General features: G+C 55.7%; 1 protein-coding gene across 2 annotated transcripts in view; it reads left to right on the forward strand.

Moving 5' to 3' along the window:
* PTPRU (protein tyrosine phosphatase receptor type U) overlaps positions 1-15351 on the forward strand; it is a 56676-nt gene that overhangs the window by 17425 nt on the left and 23900 nt on the right. For both annotated transcript variants that reach the window (XM_084222856.1, XM_084222857.1), the window contains exons 3-14: positions 3627-3898; positions 3971-4052; positions 4735-4850; positions 5041-5215; positions 6123-6416; positions 6979-7287; positions 10702-10811; positions 11117-11318; positions 12170-12272; positions 12383-12656; positions 14258-14294; positions 14842-14980. In XM_084222856.1, the coding sequence (XP_084078982.1) occupies positions 3627-3898; positions 3971-4052; positions 4735-4850; positions 5041-5215; positions 6123-6416; positions 6979-7287; positions 10702-10811; positions 11117-11318; positions 12170-12272; positions 12383-12656; positions 14258-14294; positions 14842-14980 (2113 nt within the window). The remainder of the gene's footprint in view (positions 1-3626; positions 3899-3970; positions 4053-4734; positions 4851-5040; positions 5216-6122; positions 6417-6978; positions 7288-10701; positions 10812-11116; positions 11319-12169; positions 12273-12382; positions 12657-14257; positions 14295-14841; positions 14981-15351) is intronic.

A 15351-nucleotide genomic window follows, 5' to 3' on the forward strand; every position in this document is an offset into this window, starting at 1 on the left:
ATCCCCTGCCATGGGCAGGAGCACCTCCCACTGTCCCAGGCTGCTCCAAGCTCCATCCAACCTGGCCTTGGGCACTGCCAGGGATCCAGGGGCAGCCACAGCTGCTCTGGCAATTCCAGCCCAGCCCCTGCCCACCCTGCCAGGGAACAATTCCCAATTCCCAAGATCCCATCCAGCCCTGCCCTCTGGCACTGGCAGCCATTCCCTGGCTCCTGTCCCTCCATCCTTGTCCCCAGTCCCTCTCCAGCTCTCCTGGAGTCTCTTTTGGCACTGAAAGGGGCTCTAAGGTCCCTCACTCAAAATATTAAAACAACATATTTGTGGGTGGTTTTTTTCCTCAAATGTGCTTTTTCCTAGATTTTCCTTCCGAATTCACTGACATTAGGAAACCCCCTGTGCATCAGAGCTTCCCAGTGGATGGAGCTGCTGTGTCCCTGCGCACCCCGGTCCCTGTGCTGGGCAGGACTGCGTTGTTGTCTCCACCCTGAAGAGCTCTGATGTCTCCCCATCCCATCCAAGGAGCTGCTCCTTCAGCTCTCAGCTCCAGCACTGCTTCCCAATCAGCTCCTGCTGCAATCATAAAACCATTGAACAACGAAGCCTGATGGTTTGCTCCCATGGGAATTGCTGCAGTTTGTCCAAGGACCCTGTGGTGGTGGGAGATCAGCCCTTGGTGCTGGGGCTGCTTTGGGAGATGCTCGGCACAGAAGTGGGGAGTGAATGGTTCCCTGGTTCCTGTGCTGGCTGTGACACAGAGAAGGATCCGGCACATGTCAGCTTTGTCTTCCAGTGGGATTTCCTGGAGGCAGATGCTGCAGTGCTCAGACCTGCTCCCCTGGCACCTCTTGTCTGCCAGTGCCGCCCTCTCCCTGTCAGCCTCCTGCCTTCCCTGCCTTCTAATAGCTCTTTCTTGGAAGCTTTTTTTATTTATTTTTATCTCTCAGTGATTTTGTAGGAGGAAAAACTCATCAAGATAGGGAAGTGGGGGGAGTGGATTCTTCCCTCCCCTTCTTGCAGGGCTGTTTGGGTTTTTCCTGGAGGGATGCAGTGGCAGGCAGAACCCTGGGGATGGGCAGCCTGATGGGAAGAGCTGCCCCGTCCCATGGGCAAGCAGGGCTGCAATTGGCCGTGGGCACTACCAGGGATCCAGGAGCAGCCGTGGCTGCTCTGGGCACCCTGTCTGTGCCAGCCCCTCCCCACCCTCACAGGGAACAATCCCTTCCCAATATCCCATCCAACCCTGCCCTCTGGCAGTTGGAAGTACCTTTGCTTCTCTGATATTTATAAAAGAAACTCAACCTACACCCTGGGCTTCAGGCTAATGCCAGATATTTACAGCAGAGGAGGATAAAATTAGCACAAAAGCGAGTGGTTGGAACCTGCTTTTTCCAATGCAACACCAGGAAGAAAATTAAGAGGGGAAAATAGTGTGTGTGGGAAGCCCTGCCTGATGAGGGATGCTCAGGTGCATCCCTGCTCCCAGGTGACCTTATGGGCATTCTCTGTCTTTTAAAATAACTCATCAGTGGTTTAATTTTAGTCTTGGCCTCTTTAGTTTGGTCCTGTGGCGTTTTGTTTGTAAAGGGAGGGCAGAGGAAGGGCCTGTGTTTGTTAACGAGAGCCCATTCATTAATGAGGTGGCTTTTGGGAGATGTCCCCTGGCATGGGGTGGGTCAATAGTCTCTCTCCACTCTGCTGTTGCCTGGACCAAATGGGGCTGATCTCATTAGAGCAGAAGTAATTTTGCTGGGGGAAATGAGAAGAGAAAAAAGAGAAGCATGGACATAGTGCCTTCCCCTTGGTGGGTGAAACGAGCTGTGCTGGACTCTGAGGAAATAAATTGTCATCGTTTTATTTCACCCTGAGTAGCCACCCCAAGGGACTGGCAGGGCCAGGCAGCCACACAGGTCAGTGGTGTGGGGAAAATTTCTCTTTTAGGGATTTCTTTCCCTTGCCCCAGCTCCCGTCCCTGAAGGATGCGCTGGGAGATGCATCTGGTACTGGCACTGTGTCACCCCAGCGAGTGCTGTGAGCCCCTGGAGACCCTGGTCCTGGGTCCCCCCAGGTGCAGGTCCCAAACTCCGGGGGAGTAGGTGGGTCTCCCCTGTGATCTCAAATGCTGCATGGGCATGGATGGGTGCCCCCTGCAATCCCAAGTGTTGTCCCCTACAATTCCCCTTCACCTTCCTTTGGCTTTTCTTGGAGCTGCTCAGTGGGAGTCAAGGGGAGGAAAGCGCCTGAGCTTAGAATTAATTGATAATGAAGAACTGACTGTCAGGAAAACAATGGTAGGCTTGAATAAATGGCCCAGTTTTGTTACTTACAGCTTCTACTGGTATTAAAATGGAGATTAATAATCCCCTTGCCTTTGAGGGGGAGGATTTGGTGGGGCAGCTTCCCATCCATCCTATATCCCATCCATCCTGTATGGGATGTCCCCATGGCTGTGGTGGACAGCTCTGGGAGCTGCCATGAGAGTCTGGGACTCCTGCATCCCCTTCCTGCCTCCAGACTGCCTGGCTTGGAGTGTGCAGGACGGGGAATGAGCTGCCTTTGGGATCCTCTTTGGGATTGTCATCCTGCCTGCCCTGTAAATACGGCTTCAAGGCTGTGCTGGGGCTCCTGGTTTTGCTGCTGGTGATGTTGGGTGGTGGGAGCTGGGATCCCAGGAGCAGCTGCTGGTGGTGGGGCAGCTCTGGGAATGACATCCCAGGCACCCCCAAGAGCTGGGATGCTGCTGCTGCTCCTTAGGCCAAGGAGGATTTCCCTCTGCGAGTGCCTGCTGAGCACAGCTGAAATGTGGTGACAACTGTGTGGTAAATGATACCAGGAGCTGGGAATAGAGGTGAACAGCTGGGGCCCAGCTGGGGGTGGGACTGATGCAGCCAAGGCTGTGAGAGTTAAAGGAGGGCTACCCCAGAGCCTTTGCTGACCCTGGGGCCCTGGGGAGGCAGCAGCTCTGATCCTCCCCTCCTCATCCAGCAGTCAGGTCCCACTGCAGTGTCCTTCTGCTGCCCAGAAGTCATCTGCTCCTGACTCCATCCCAAGTCCCTCCTGTCCTGCACATCCTCACTGTCTGTCATGGACCAGTGCCCTGGGGCACATGGGCATCTTTGTGGTCCCATAATCCTCCACCTTCTCTATTCCTGCTGGCAAAGCTCAGGAGAGGTGGAACAGAGAGATTAGAGTCATAGAATCTCCTTAGTTGGGAGGGACCCACTGGCATCATCCAGTCCAACCCTGTCCCTGCCCAGACCTCCCAATAAACCCATCCTGGGCATCCCTCCAGTGCTGTCCAAACACTCCTGGAGCCTCGGGGCCGTGCCCATTCCCTGGGCAGCCTGGGCAGTGCCAGCAGCCTCTGGGGGAAGAACCTTGCCCTGATCTCCAGCCTGAGCTGCCCTGGCCCAGCTCCAGCCGTGCCCTGGCTGCTGTCCCTGTCCCAGAGCAGGGATGGGAGCTGCCCCTCGGGAGGAGCTGCAGACCCCAGCGAGGTCTGGGCTCAGTATCCTCTGTTCCATCTGAACACACCGAGTGCCCTCAGCCACCCCCGTATGGCCCCTTCAGACCCTTCACCATCCTTGTGGTTAACTCCACTGTCTCCCCCTTCTCCCCCACTGCTGCAGGCTCCTACCTGATGGTGAACTCCTCTCAGCACACCCCAGGCCAGAAAGCTCAGCTCCTCTTCCAGGCACTGAGTGAGAATGACACCCACTGCCTTCAGTTCAGCTACTTCATGTTCAGCCGGGACGGCCACAGCCCCGGCACCCTCAGTGCCTACGTCTGGGTCACCGGGGGCCTGCTGGGTAGCGCCGTCTGGAACGCCTCCGGCTCGCACGGCCGCCAGTGGCACCAGGCAGAGCTGGCAGTCAGCCTGTTCTGGCCCAGCGAGTACCAGGTGAGGCCCAGCAGCCCCCCCGGCCCCAGCCCGGCCCCCCTGGCCCCGGGTGACCCCTGTTTGGTGCCGCAGGTGCTCTTCGAGGCGGTGGTTTCCAGCGAGCGCAGGGGGTACCTGGGCCTGGATGACATTTTGCTCCTGAATTATCCATGCTGTGAGTGCCACGGGATGGGACCTGAGGGGGGCTGCTGCTGGGCTGGGCTGGGCAGCAGGGCTTGGAGCTGGTGTCCATTGGGATGGTCCTGGGGAGAGTGCAGGGTCTAATGCCAGGGTGCAGCCTGGTGGCACCTGGGTGTCCTGATGTTACCTGGGCTGGTGGAGCTCCATCTCCTGGGCACCTCTGAGGCTCCTTTTTGCATATCCATCCCTATCCCCACCAGCTGCAACATTGCTTTTAGTTTTTATAAAACCTTGGAAAAGCACAGATTGAAAATCACAAGGCCTGAGGGTCCCCATCAAGAGGGGCCACCCAGGCTGGTGGGGATCCAAAATCCCAGAGTGTCCCAATACATTGGCTCTTGGGGTCATATCCTATTTCTTCCAGGCTGGGCAGGGGACCTGCCCCCTCTATCAGTCCCATACCCTGTATCTGGCACCAGCACTGTGGGGTGCTGTAGAGAAAGGCTCATCCCTCCCTGGGCTGGTTCTGTGGGGACAGGAACACATGCCTCACTCGGAGCCAGGCTCTGAGGGTGGGCATTGGGCCTGGCCAGAGCTCGGCTCTGGTGTGACATCCTGGGTGGGTTTTTGGGTGGGGAGGGATTTTTGTGGCAGTTCTGCCACGGGTCTCCTTGGACCTCAGGTCCTTCCTCACCTCTTGCTTTGTCCCTCGGCAGCAAAAGCGCCTCATTTCTCCCGTCTGGGTGATGTGGAGGTGAATGCGGGACAAAACGCCACCTTCCAGTGCGTGGCCGCTGGCAAGGCTGCTGAGGCCGAGCGCTTCCTCATGCAGGTGAGGAATGGTGGTGGTGAAACAGCCACAGCCAGCCCCACGCACGGCTTTCCTGTGGGACAAAACCCCTCTGGGCATGGCGGGAGAAGGGCTATCCCCCCGCTTTTAAGCAGACATCATGTGGGGAACCCCTGGTGGCTCTGAAGGTGCCACCGTGCCCTCTGTGACTCCGTGTGTGTCCCGTGGGCAGAGGCAGAGCGGCGAGGTGGTCCCTGCCGCCTCGGTGAAGCACATCAGCCACCGGCGCTTCCTGGCCACGTTCCAGCTGGACGCGGTGTCCAAGGCGGAGCAGGACCTGTACCGCTGCGTCACCCAGTCCGCCCGCGGCGCCGGCGTCTCCAACTTCGCCGAGCTCATTGTCAAAGGTGGGTGAGCTGCCCTTGCCCGCTCTGTGCCGTGGCAGGCCGCTCCTGCTCCGCTGTGTGCGGAGGAAGCTGGGATGCCTGGAACACTGGGATTGCGGTTTCTCACTGTGGAAGAGTTGCTAAACATGGACTGCGCAGCATAAAACCAGAAACTCCCTTTCCTGGTGGCCTTAGATAATTTATTTTTGATTGCAGTAGGTGGGAATTAATTAACTATGGTGAAACTATGCGGTACCATGCTGGGCTGTGTGACTTATAACGGTAATTAAGGTTTGATCAGATGAAACCCTATTGCAGCTGTTGAAGCCTTCAGAAAATGATGGAGGGCACAGGCACAGACTGAAGTTTGAAGACTGGATGGTGACGTCCTGTACTTGAGTGACTCCCATGTCCACTGGGTGGGGAGTCCAAATTTGTTCTGTGCTCTGCAGCACGAATCCCAGAATGGTTTGGGTTAGAAGGGACCTTAAAGCTCATCCAGTGCCACCCCCTGCCATGGGCAGGACACCTTCCACTCAATCAGCTCAGAGCCCCTGCTTGGACACTTCCAGGAATGGGGCAGCCACAGCTTCTCTGGACAACTTGTGCCAGGGCTTCCTCACCCTCACAGGGAAGAATCTTTTCCTAATATCTAATCTAAACCTACTCTGTCAATGTGAGGCCATTTTCCCTTGTCCTGTCACTCTCCATCTCTTTTGTAGCCCCTTTCAGATGCTGGAAGGCCTCAGTTAGGTGACCCCAAAGGTTCCCTTCTCCAGCCTGAGTGTGGTGGGTTGGTGTGGGAAGAGACACTGAAAATGTATTGACTGCAGCCTGTAAACAATAAAATAAAAGCGTGGCACCTGTGGTTGTGCCAGCACTGGCCTGGCTCTGGGGATGTTCCACCTGCCCCTCTGCTCTCTTCCAGAGCCCCCCACCCCCATTGCCCCCCCCCAGCTGCTCCGGGCCGGCTCCACATACCTCATCATCCAGCTGAACACCAACTCCATCATTGGGGACGGCCCCATTGTGCGCAAGGAGATCGAGTACCGCATGACCTCGGGGCCCTGGTCGGAGGTCCACGCTGTCAACATGCAGACCTACAAGCTCTGGCACCTGGACCCCGACACGGAGTACGAGATCAGCGTCCTGCTCACCCGGCCCGGTGAGGGGGGCACCGGCAAACCGGGGCCACCCCTCGTCAGCCGCACCAAGTGCGCAGGTGGGCCCCATGGCATCCCTGGGGACGGCTCTCCTGGCACCCCAAGCCCTCCCCCTCCCTGTGCCGAGGAGAGGAGCTAACCCAAGGCACCTGTGTGTGTGTCTGTGCGTGTGCTGTTGGCAGAGGCGCCGCCTCATTAGCTTCTCCCATTCACTCCAATTAGAGCTGATTAAACTCCCTCCCACTGCTGGCACTTGTCCCTCTTGTCTCGAGATCCTGACTTGGGTGTGATGGCATGACAAGGGCCCTCGTGGTGCAGGCACCTTTCTCTGGGTAGCTGGGGCTGCTTGTGGGGCTGGTACCCTGCTTCATCTCTACAGGGAAGGATGAGCCTGGGGCAGCTTCAGGGTTAGTGCCTGAGAGATGTCCCCAGTGGTGTCCCCAGCCCTGTCTGCAGGGCAGCAGCATTCCATGTTGGGGTGGTCCCAGTTTTGCAGTCAGGGTTGCTCTCTGCACTCATCTCTTTTGTCCCTATGGACAAAAGGGTTTTCCCCAATAAGACACATAAATCCATGAGATGTTTGCCTCCTCGCTCACCCCTCCCTGTCTCTCTTCCCCACAGAGCCCATGCGAGCCCCCAAAGGCCTGGCTTTCTCTGAAATCCAGTCCAGACAGCTGACGTTGCAGTGGGAGCCGCTGGGCTACAACCTGACCCGCTGCCACACCTACACCATGTCCCTGTGCTACCGCTACTTCGTGGGCAGTGGCCACAACCAGACCTTCCAGGAGTGTGTGAAGATGGAGCGGAACGCCAACCGCTACACCATCAAAAACCTGCTGCCCTACAAGAACATTCACGTCAAGCTCATCCTCTCCAACCCTGAGGGGCGCAAGGAGGGCAAGGAGGTGATATTCCAGACAGATGAGGATGGTGAGTCTGCGCAGGGAGATGCGTCATCCCCAAAATTGGAACTCTGTAGCTAGTGAGCTGCTGGGGTTTCTCCTGTGGCATGGTGTGCATCCCTGGCTCCTGGCCTATGCGCATGATGGGAATATCTCCTGAGCCAAGGGGGAGGTGAAAAGGATCTCACAGCCCCAGAGATGTGCAACAGGACGTGAAGGAAAGGGGCAGTGATGGTGTTTGGGGAAGGGAGATGCCTGGGGCCTGGGAGGCTCAGGGATTGGATGGGGATGTCACTGTGGACTCACTGCCCTCATGCTTGGAGCAGAATTTTACCCCTGGCTGGTCCAATGGAGGGTGTGGGAGTTGGCTCATACCCAGCTTCTCTCAGCACAAGTTTTCCTCACTCACCTGTTATTGGGAACCAAAGCCTGGCAGCCATAATAGCAGCAATTAAAACAATTAATGCTTTGCAGCCAGGTAACATCTTTTATCTGCTTGGTTTCTGATGGATGGGGCACTGCTGCATTTCTGGGAAAGTGCTGTTTGCCCGGGCAGGTGCAGCTTTTCTTGGCTTCCCTGGTGCTCTTCCCTGGTGAAGTTTGCTCTCAGGTTGGTTTGGGTTTGTGCAGAGAGCTCTACAGTGATAAGGCCCCAGTTTCTGGCAGCAGCTTTGCTCCTGTTTTCCCCCTGTTCTGGGTTCCCTGTCACCTGTGTGGGAGGACATCTTTGACGGATGCTCCAGCATTGCTCTGGGACTTCTTGGTTTTGGAATCTCTTGCTCTGGTGAGCCCCTCCCTGAGGATCTGCTCAAGCTGAGGCTGCTGGAGAGGTCTCCCAGGTCCGGCTTCACCTGCCCCTCACCCTGTCTGCAGCTTGCCATCAGCAGTGCCTGAGTCACTCTGGGAGATCCAAGGGATATGCCAGGAGCTACAGGACAGAGCTGGCTCCGTGTCCAGGGCCACCCATCAGTGACAGGCCACATCCAGGGCTGGCCTCTCCCCCTGCAGAGTGTGGCTGGAGCATCCCTGGCTCTCACAGAGTCATCTGTTAAGCAAGAACAGAATTAATCTCCAAAGCACTTTTTAGCATAAAAAATCAGCAATTAAAGGGAAGGAACTGGTAATTGCAAATGATTGAGCTGCCTCCAGAACCCCGGAGGACCCCTGAGGAGAAGCCTGCCATGGAATTCCCCTGCACAGGACTTGCCATTACCTGTGCAAAGCTCACTCCTGTCTCCCAGGCTGGAAAGCAAAACCTGAAGAGCTGGAGAGGAGCTGAAAGCATCTCCAGATCCCTTTTCCTCTTCAAAGCCTAAATCCAGCACCTTCCTCTGTACACTTTCCACATGCCCAACCCTCAGCCTGACCCAGTGGGGGCACCCAGCTCTGCCCTGCCAGTGGTTTATTTTCCAGCTATAATTGCTCCAGTTGTTCTCACTGGGCTGTGACTGCTCCAGCTGTTTGCTTATGGAATATTAATACAGGAGCTCCAGATGTCTTTTTGCTATACTATAATCACTCCAGCTGCTTTTTCCTGTGCCTCAATTAACTGGGGCTGCTGGCTTCCGCCTTGGATTGAACTTGAGGCTGTGCATACATTCAGTCTCATGGTGATGGATTTATGGATATCCTCCTACAGATATATGGCAGATACTCCTCACGTGTCTGGCCCAGCCTGCCTGGGAGGATGATCAGAGTTTGAGCTCCTAGAACTGCAGGATGAACAGCTGCCCCTGCAAGTAAACCAAGGTGCTGAAAGCTTCATAATGATAGGACCCTTAACTGTGGTTTATTCTGGCAGAAGGCCAGTTTTGGCAGCAGCATCCCCTGGGGCTGCTGTTGGTAGGCTGCAAAGATGCACCTCCCCATCGTGAGTGGTGAACCCTGGTTTGGGGCTGCAAAATCTAAGTAACTGGGCCAAACCAAGGCTGTTGTTTACAGCATCCTTCTTGTACCCGAGGCAGAGCTGTGCTGGGCTATGGGCAGGACACTGAGGGAAGTGTGCTGCATCCATAGGTTGTGCATCCATAGCTGGTGTTTCAGTGCCCCCCATGGATCCAGGTGACCCACAGCTGGAGACTTCATTCTGTGTGTGCATGAAATGATGCAACTCAGTCCCAGGGACCTGTGGAAATATCCCTGCAGTGTGATGGTGCTGCAGGGAGCCACTTCTCCTGGGAGCAGGCAGGGTGCATGTGATGCAAGCCAGGATAAATATATATAATTCTGTAAATAAATACATTTGTGCAAATATGGATAGCAGAGGGGTATGTGCACACCGGGGAGCTGTTGTGTGCATCCTCTGCCTCTCTCAACCTGGGATGGAAGCACAATATCTGTACTTGAATATATAAATGTGTGTGTATGTATATGTGTGTGTGTGTATATATATATATATGTGTGTGTGTGAATATATAGGTGTTGTAATATTAAGATAATATATAAATTATCCTCTAGACAATAACAATGATACAACATATAATAATAGAAAATAAGATGTAATTGTCTATATATAATAATAGAAAATAACATATAATTATACATAGTGTAGGTGCTGTATATTAAAACCCAATCTCTGTAGGTACACACTTTACTGCCCTACAGGTTTCCATAATTCTTCACGAATTTAATAAGTGCCTGTGTACACGTGTAGGACACAGTGCCTCTGATTAAATTAACTTGTAAATCAGGTGGAAACGGTGCGTTTGCACGGTGGGAAGCACGGGAGGTGATCCCTCTCTCCCAGTCCCGTAATTACACCTGAACAAAAGCTGTGAAAAAAGTCATTCAGAGAGAAGAGCTGCTGTCCCCTGCAAGGTTTGGGAGTGGGGGATGCTGCCAGTGCCTTCCTGAGCCATTGCCTTTCCTCACTGACCACCTCGGCTGCAGAAATCCATCATAAAGGAGCGGATATTGATCCTGGCGCCGCTGATTGCCGTCAGTGATTACAGTTATTATTGTGGTTGTGTTAATTAGAGGGGAGGCCGGGCCACGTCAAGCCTGTCTGCATGTGAGGATGTTGCTGCTTGCTGGTGGTGTCTCCATAGGATGCTAATGGCTCCAGGGGGAAATTGGGTTGTGGGGGAAAAGGGAATTTATTTCTTTTCCTCATGCTCGAAGCTTGGGCACCCTGTGCTGCTGCCGGTGCCTGAGCTGAGGTGCTGGAAGTGGTACTTGTGGGGTTTGTGCTGGTGTAGGGACCTCCCCCTCCCATGGCAAAGTGTCACCAGCATCCAGGAGCATCAATGCCTTGGGTGTTTCCCTGGGGAACCACCAGTCCTGTCTGGTGGCACATGCTGGAGGTGGGTGACATGACAAAGGGATTGTGGTGGCTCAGTCACAGGGCACAACTGCCACAGCCACCCAGAAGGGTGTCCTGGAGGATTTCTCCTTACAGACTGGTTTCCAGCTGCATCCAAGCACATCTCCTTTCCTTCCCCAGTTCCTGGTGGCATTGCCTCCGAGTCCCTCACCTTCACCCCGCTGGAGGACATGATATTCCTGAAGTGGGAGGAACCAGTGGAGCCCAATGGCCTCATCACACAGTACGAGGTACATCCTGGCTGGTGTGGCACACCTGGGGTACATGGGGACATGGAATGGTCCTGTTAGGGAATGTGTTGGAAGTGTCTGGGACAACCTCTGCTGTCAGCCATGAGGATTAGAGACAGCTGCTGCTACTCCTGCGCCCTTTGGCTTTTCCAGTGAACCTCTGCTTTTGTTTCATCTCAAAAAGTCCCTGGCTGCCTCCAGGCTGCCCCATGACCCCCCCCCTTTCTCTGAATTCTTCTTCACCTGAATCTGGGCTCTGTCCCCTCTCCCATGGCCACGGGTGATGCTGTGCCCTGTCTCTGCAGATCAGCTACCAGAGCATTGAGTCCTCAGACCCCGCGGTGAATGTGCCGGGCCCGCGGCGCACGGTGTCCAAGCTGCGCAACGAGACCTACCACGTGTTCTCCAACCTGCACCCCGGCACCACCTACCTGTTCTCGGTGCGCGCCCGCACCGGCAAGGGCTTCGGCCAGACGGCGCTCACCGAGATCACCACCAACATCTCCGGTAGGTTCCCCCAGTCCGTTCCTGCTGCTGGGGCTTCTCCTCCACTCAGGTGTCCTACTGTGGTGTGGAGCCTCTGGCTCACTCCTGGTTTTGGTGGTTTTGGTGACTGGCAGTGTTTTGGTGGCTGGACGCTGTCATAGAAAGACGCTCTTGGTAGCTGCAGCCGTGCTGTGAGCCCACGGGCAGTCCCCAGACTGGTGGGTCCCTGTCTGGGGAGCCTGGCCAGCCCAGGGCTGGTGGCTGATGCTGTCTGAGCTCTCAGTCTATGAGCGAGGGATTAATTGGGCTTTGTTAATAAGCTGTGCAGTACTCAGGGCTCTTTGCTCATGTCCGTGGTGTCACATTAACTGCAGCAAATGGACTGAACTGAGTGTGAATGGGGGCACTGGGACATAGCAGCTCAAGCTGGACCCCTGTGGCTACCAGTGATGGTTTGGGGAACCACAAGGTTATGCCAGGCATGAGGGGGGTCCCCTACCTTAGTCTGGGGGTGCTGCTGGGCTGACTCAGGTGTGCTTCTGCCATGGGGTGGGGGAAGCTCACACTGTGCCAGTGATTCTGAGTGGTGCTGTTCTTGGGCACATCTCAAGATTGGAGCATTTGGGTCCTGCTGAGGTTGGATCCCACTCTTGGTTTCTTCCCCTCTGCCAGATTGGTGTTGGTAACCTCCCTTGTGTACACCCAGGGGTCATCTCTCAACTCTTGTTCAAGACATGGAGATGTTTTTTACTTTATTTGCAATAATTCATATGATACCACTGGGTGATGCCTTGCCCTGGGCGAAGCTGCTCATGCCTCAGTTCCCCCCTAAGCCAGGGGAGCCCCAGGACTCACCTCAGCTCCTGTTGCAGCTCCCACCTTCGACTACGGGGACATGCCATCGCCACTGAGCGAGTCGGAGAGCACCATCACGGTGCTACTGCGGCCGGCACAGGGCAGAGGGGCTCCCATCAGGTAGGTTGGGGCTGCAGGAGAGTGAAAGCCCAAAATGGGGTGATACAGCAGGGTCCAAGGATGGGCAGGACCGTTCTTCCCAAAACTAATCCATGCCTGGCCCTCACCAGCACCTATCAGGTCATTGTGGAGGAGGACCGGCCCAAGAAGCTGAAGCGGGAGCTGGGGGGGCAGGAGTGCTTCCCGGTGCCGCTCACCTTCGACGATGCCGTGTCCCGCGGCTCCGTGCACTACTTCGGGGCAGAGCTGCCCGCCAGCAGCCTCACCGAGGCCAAGCCCTTCACCGTGGGGGACAACCAGACCTACAGTGGCTACTGGAACCCACCTCTGGAGCCCAAGAAGGCCTATCTCATCTACTTCCAGGCCATGAGCAACCTCAAAGGGGTGAGTATCCCTGGCACCCTGCTCCAGCCAGGGGCTGGACCAGGTGAGGGCAGGCTGGGGTCTGGGGGTTGGTAAAAATGGGACTACTTTTAGATTGCCCTCCCCTGGGTCACCCTCTGGGTTCACCCCTGATGTCCGACCAGGGGGCAGTTGGTGCTCCAGGCCACCCTTGTGGCATGTTGAGATGATGGGTGGGTGTCCTGCTCCAGCACCCCTGGTGGTGCCTGTCCCCATCCCCATGCTGATGATGGGGGTGGAGTAGCCTAATTTTCCCCACCCACTGCAGTACCAGCCAGGACACCAACAAGCACCAGTGCAGGGCAGCCCCTATTCCTGGGGCTGCTCCTGGCTTGGAGAAGGACTGTTTGGGCAGCTAGAGCTGTGTGTCATTGCTGGGACCCAGCGCTGGCAGGACAGCCAGTCCCAGCTCCAGAGAACTCCTGGGAGCTCCCGGGCTGCCCTTCCCTCCCTGCTGCTGCCAGTTCCCTCTGTGAAGCTGCACCCCCCGGGCTGATTCCTCCAAGGCACCTGCAGGACTACCGAGACCCTGTGGGGACCCTTCTCGTCATCACCTGCTCCAGCAGCTCCTGTCCGACCTGCCGGAGCATCCTCATCCTGCATATCTACGTCCTGCTGGAATGTGGTTACCTTTTCTTTGCTCTGGGGTCATTCACACCTCGCTTCTTCAGTTGTAATTAGAGCCGAGAGGGACAGGGAGGGTCCTGGCTCGGGCTTCCTTGGCACTGCTGGATGATAACTGGTGGCTGATGCTGTGTTACATCTTTCTTGCTGGGAGGTAATGGATTTATCCCAGCAGACATCAGATGTAGAAAAACACTGGATCGTAGCTGGGGTTTTTCATGGGTTTTGTGCTAGATGAAGCAAGAAGAGGAGAAGGAAAAGCTGGAGATCCCAGAGAGAGCAGTGCTGTAGCTGGCCCTGCCCTGGGCATGCGGCATGGGCAGGTCTTGGGCCAAGGGTGGATGGAGCACATTGGTGCCTGGTGTCTTGAGAGACTGGAGGATGCTTGGAGAAGACAATACTGCCAAAGTGGTACTTTTTGTTTTGCAACAGAAGTTGCGTGGAAAAATGGAATATTTTAGCTGAACCCATCCCTAAATTACAAATGTTAAAACTGTTGGAGACTTAAGCTGGAACATCATGGCAACCTTGGCAGCAGGTGCAGAGCACTAGGACTGGGGCTTGAAACTGTGACTGATGGAAGACAAACCCACGAAGCTCTGGATGTCACCCTGGGAGTGTTTCAGCTGTAGCTGGTGGCACATTGGTGACACGTGGCTTGGCTGCGTCTGTTGGGTTCTTCATGCTCTTGAGCTTCACCATCTCCTCTGTGCAAGGAGCAGTGGTGCCAGCTAAACCTGGGAATGCTGGGGGCAGATCATTCAGCAGCATCTCTTGGGATGTAGGTTCCCAGGAGCAATTTGGGTGCTGCAGCACAAATCACCCATGGACTCCCTCAATTTGGGGGCTGAAGCACCAATGGATCAGCCCTGTGCCTACCCAGCCTCGCTTGGGTGAGAGTGGGGAGCGGAGCTGCTGGGAAGCTCCTCCAGCACTGACCCCCCTTTTTACCTCCATAGGAAACTCGGCTGAACTGTGTCCGGATCGCTCGCAAAGGTGAGCCCTCCCTCTGCCCTGACCCCCCCAGGGCTGCGGCTCCAGCCCCATGGCTGCTCCGGCGGTCAGGGCTCTGCCAGTGGGTTGGGACCAGCACTGGCGGTGGTTGGGCTGCATGTGATGGGTTATTCCAGCTCCACCCCGCACTCTTCTGTTTTCCACTCTCTTTGGCATCTGGGGTTTTTCCCTTGGTTGAATTTTCCTTCTTAATGCTGTTACCATGGTGGAGGTGGGGCTGGAATGCTGGTGCTGGATGCTGAATCCAGGGATGGATGATCTTACGTGGGGTGTGATGAAAGGTGCACAAAGGGACTGTCCCACTCCACTGGAACTGAGAGAGGGACTTGTCCATGGCCATAGTGAGGCACTGCAGAGCCCTGTAGTATCTTGGTTGAATAACTGGTGTTCATGGAGAAACCAGCATCCCATGGGATGAATCCCAGTGTTTTCATGCCGGATGTTGCCAATCCCCCTGGAGTGGAGTGTGGTGGGTGCTCACAGCACCCTCATCCACCCACCCCTCCTGCCTGTCCCTGTCCCCTGGCAGCTGCCTGCAAAGAGAGCAAGCGTCCCCTGGAGGTGTCCCAGCACTCGGAGGAGATGGGCCTGATCCTGGGGATCTGTGCTGGAGGGCTCATCATCCTGATTATCCTGCTGGGTGCCATCATCGTCGCCATTCGGAAAGGGTAAGGAGTCCTGGGCCGGTGGCTGGTGCTTCATCTGTCCTTCCCTCCCTCCCTCCCAGCTCAGCCCTTTTCAACCACCCCAGCACTAACTGGAGTTACTGGTGGGGATTCAGCTGCGCTGGGCAGGCTACAGACGCTCCCTTAAGCTGAGTCTCCATGTGCCTGTGCATCTCACTGGGCACAGAGCCCTCATGCTCTGTGATACCAGGCATGGCAGGGCACATTGGGGACTGAGCAGCAAAGTCCTGGGGATGTGCCTACCCCCTCTGCAGTTTTGTTCCACTGTTCCTCTCCCCCATATTTTTTGGTTTTTTGCTTCTTTTCCTGCTGGTTCATGGCTTTGTGCTGTTCTGGTGATCCTGCATGGATGG

This window comes from Fringilla coelebs (assembly GCF_963513975.1).
Source record: "Fringilla coelebs genome assembly, chromosome: 28".
Taxonomy (NCBI): domain Eukaryota; kingdom Metazoa; phylum Chordata; class Aves; order Passeriformes; family Fringillidae; genus Fringilla; species Fringilla coelebs.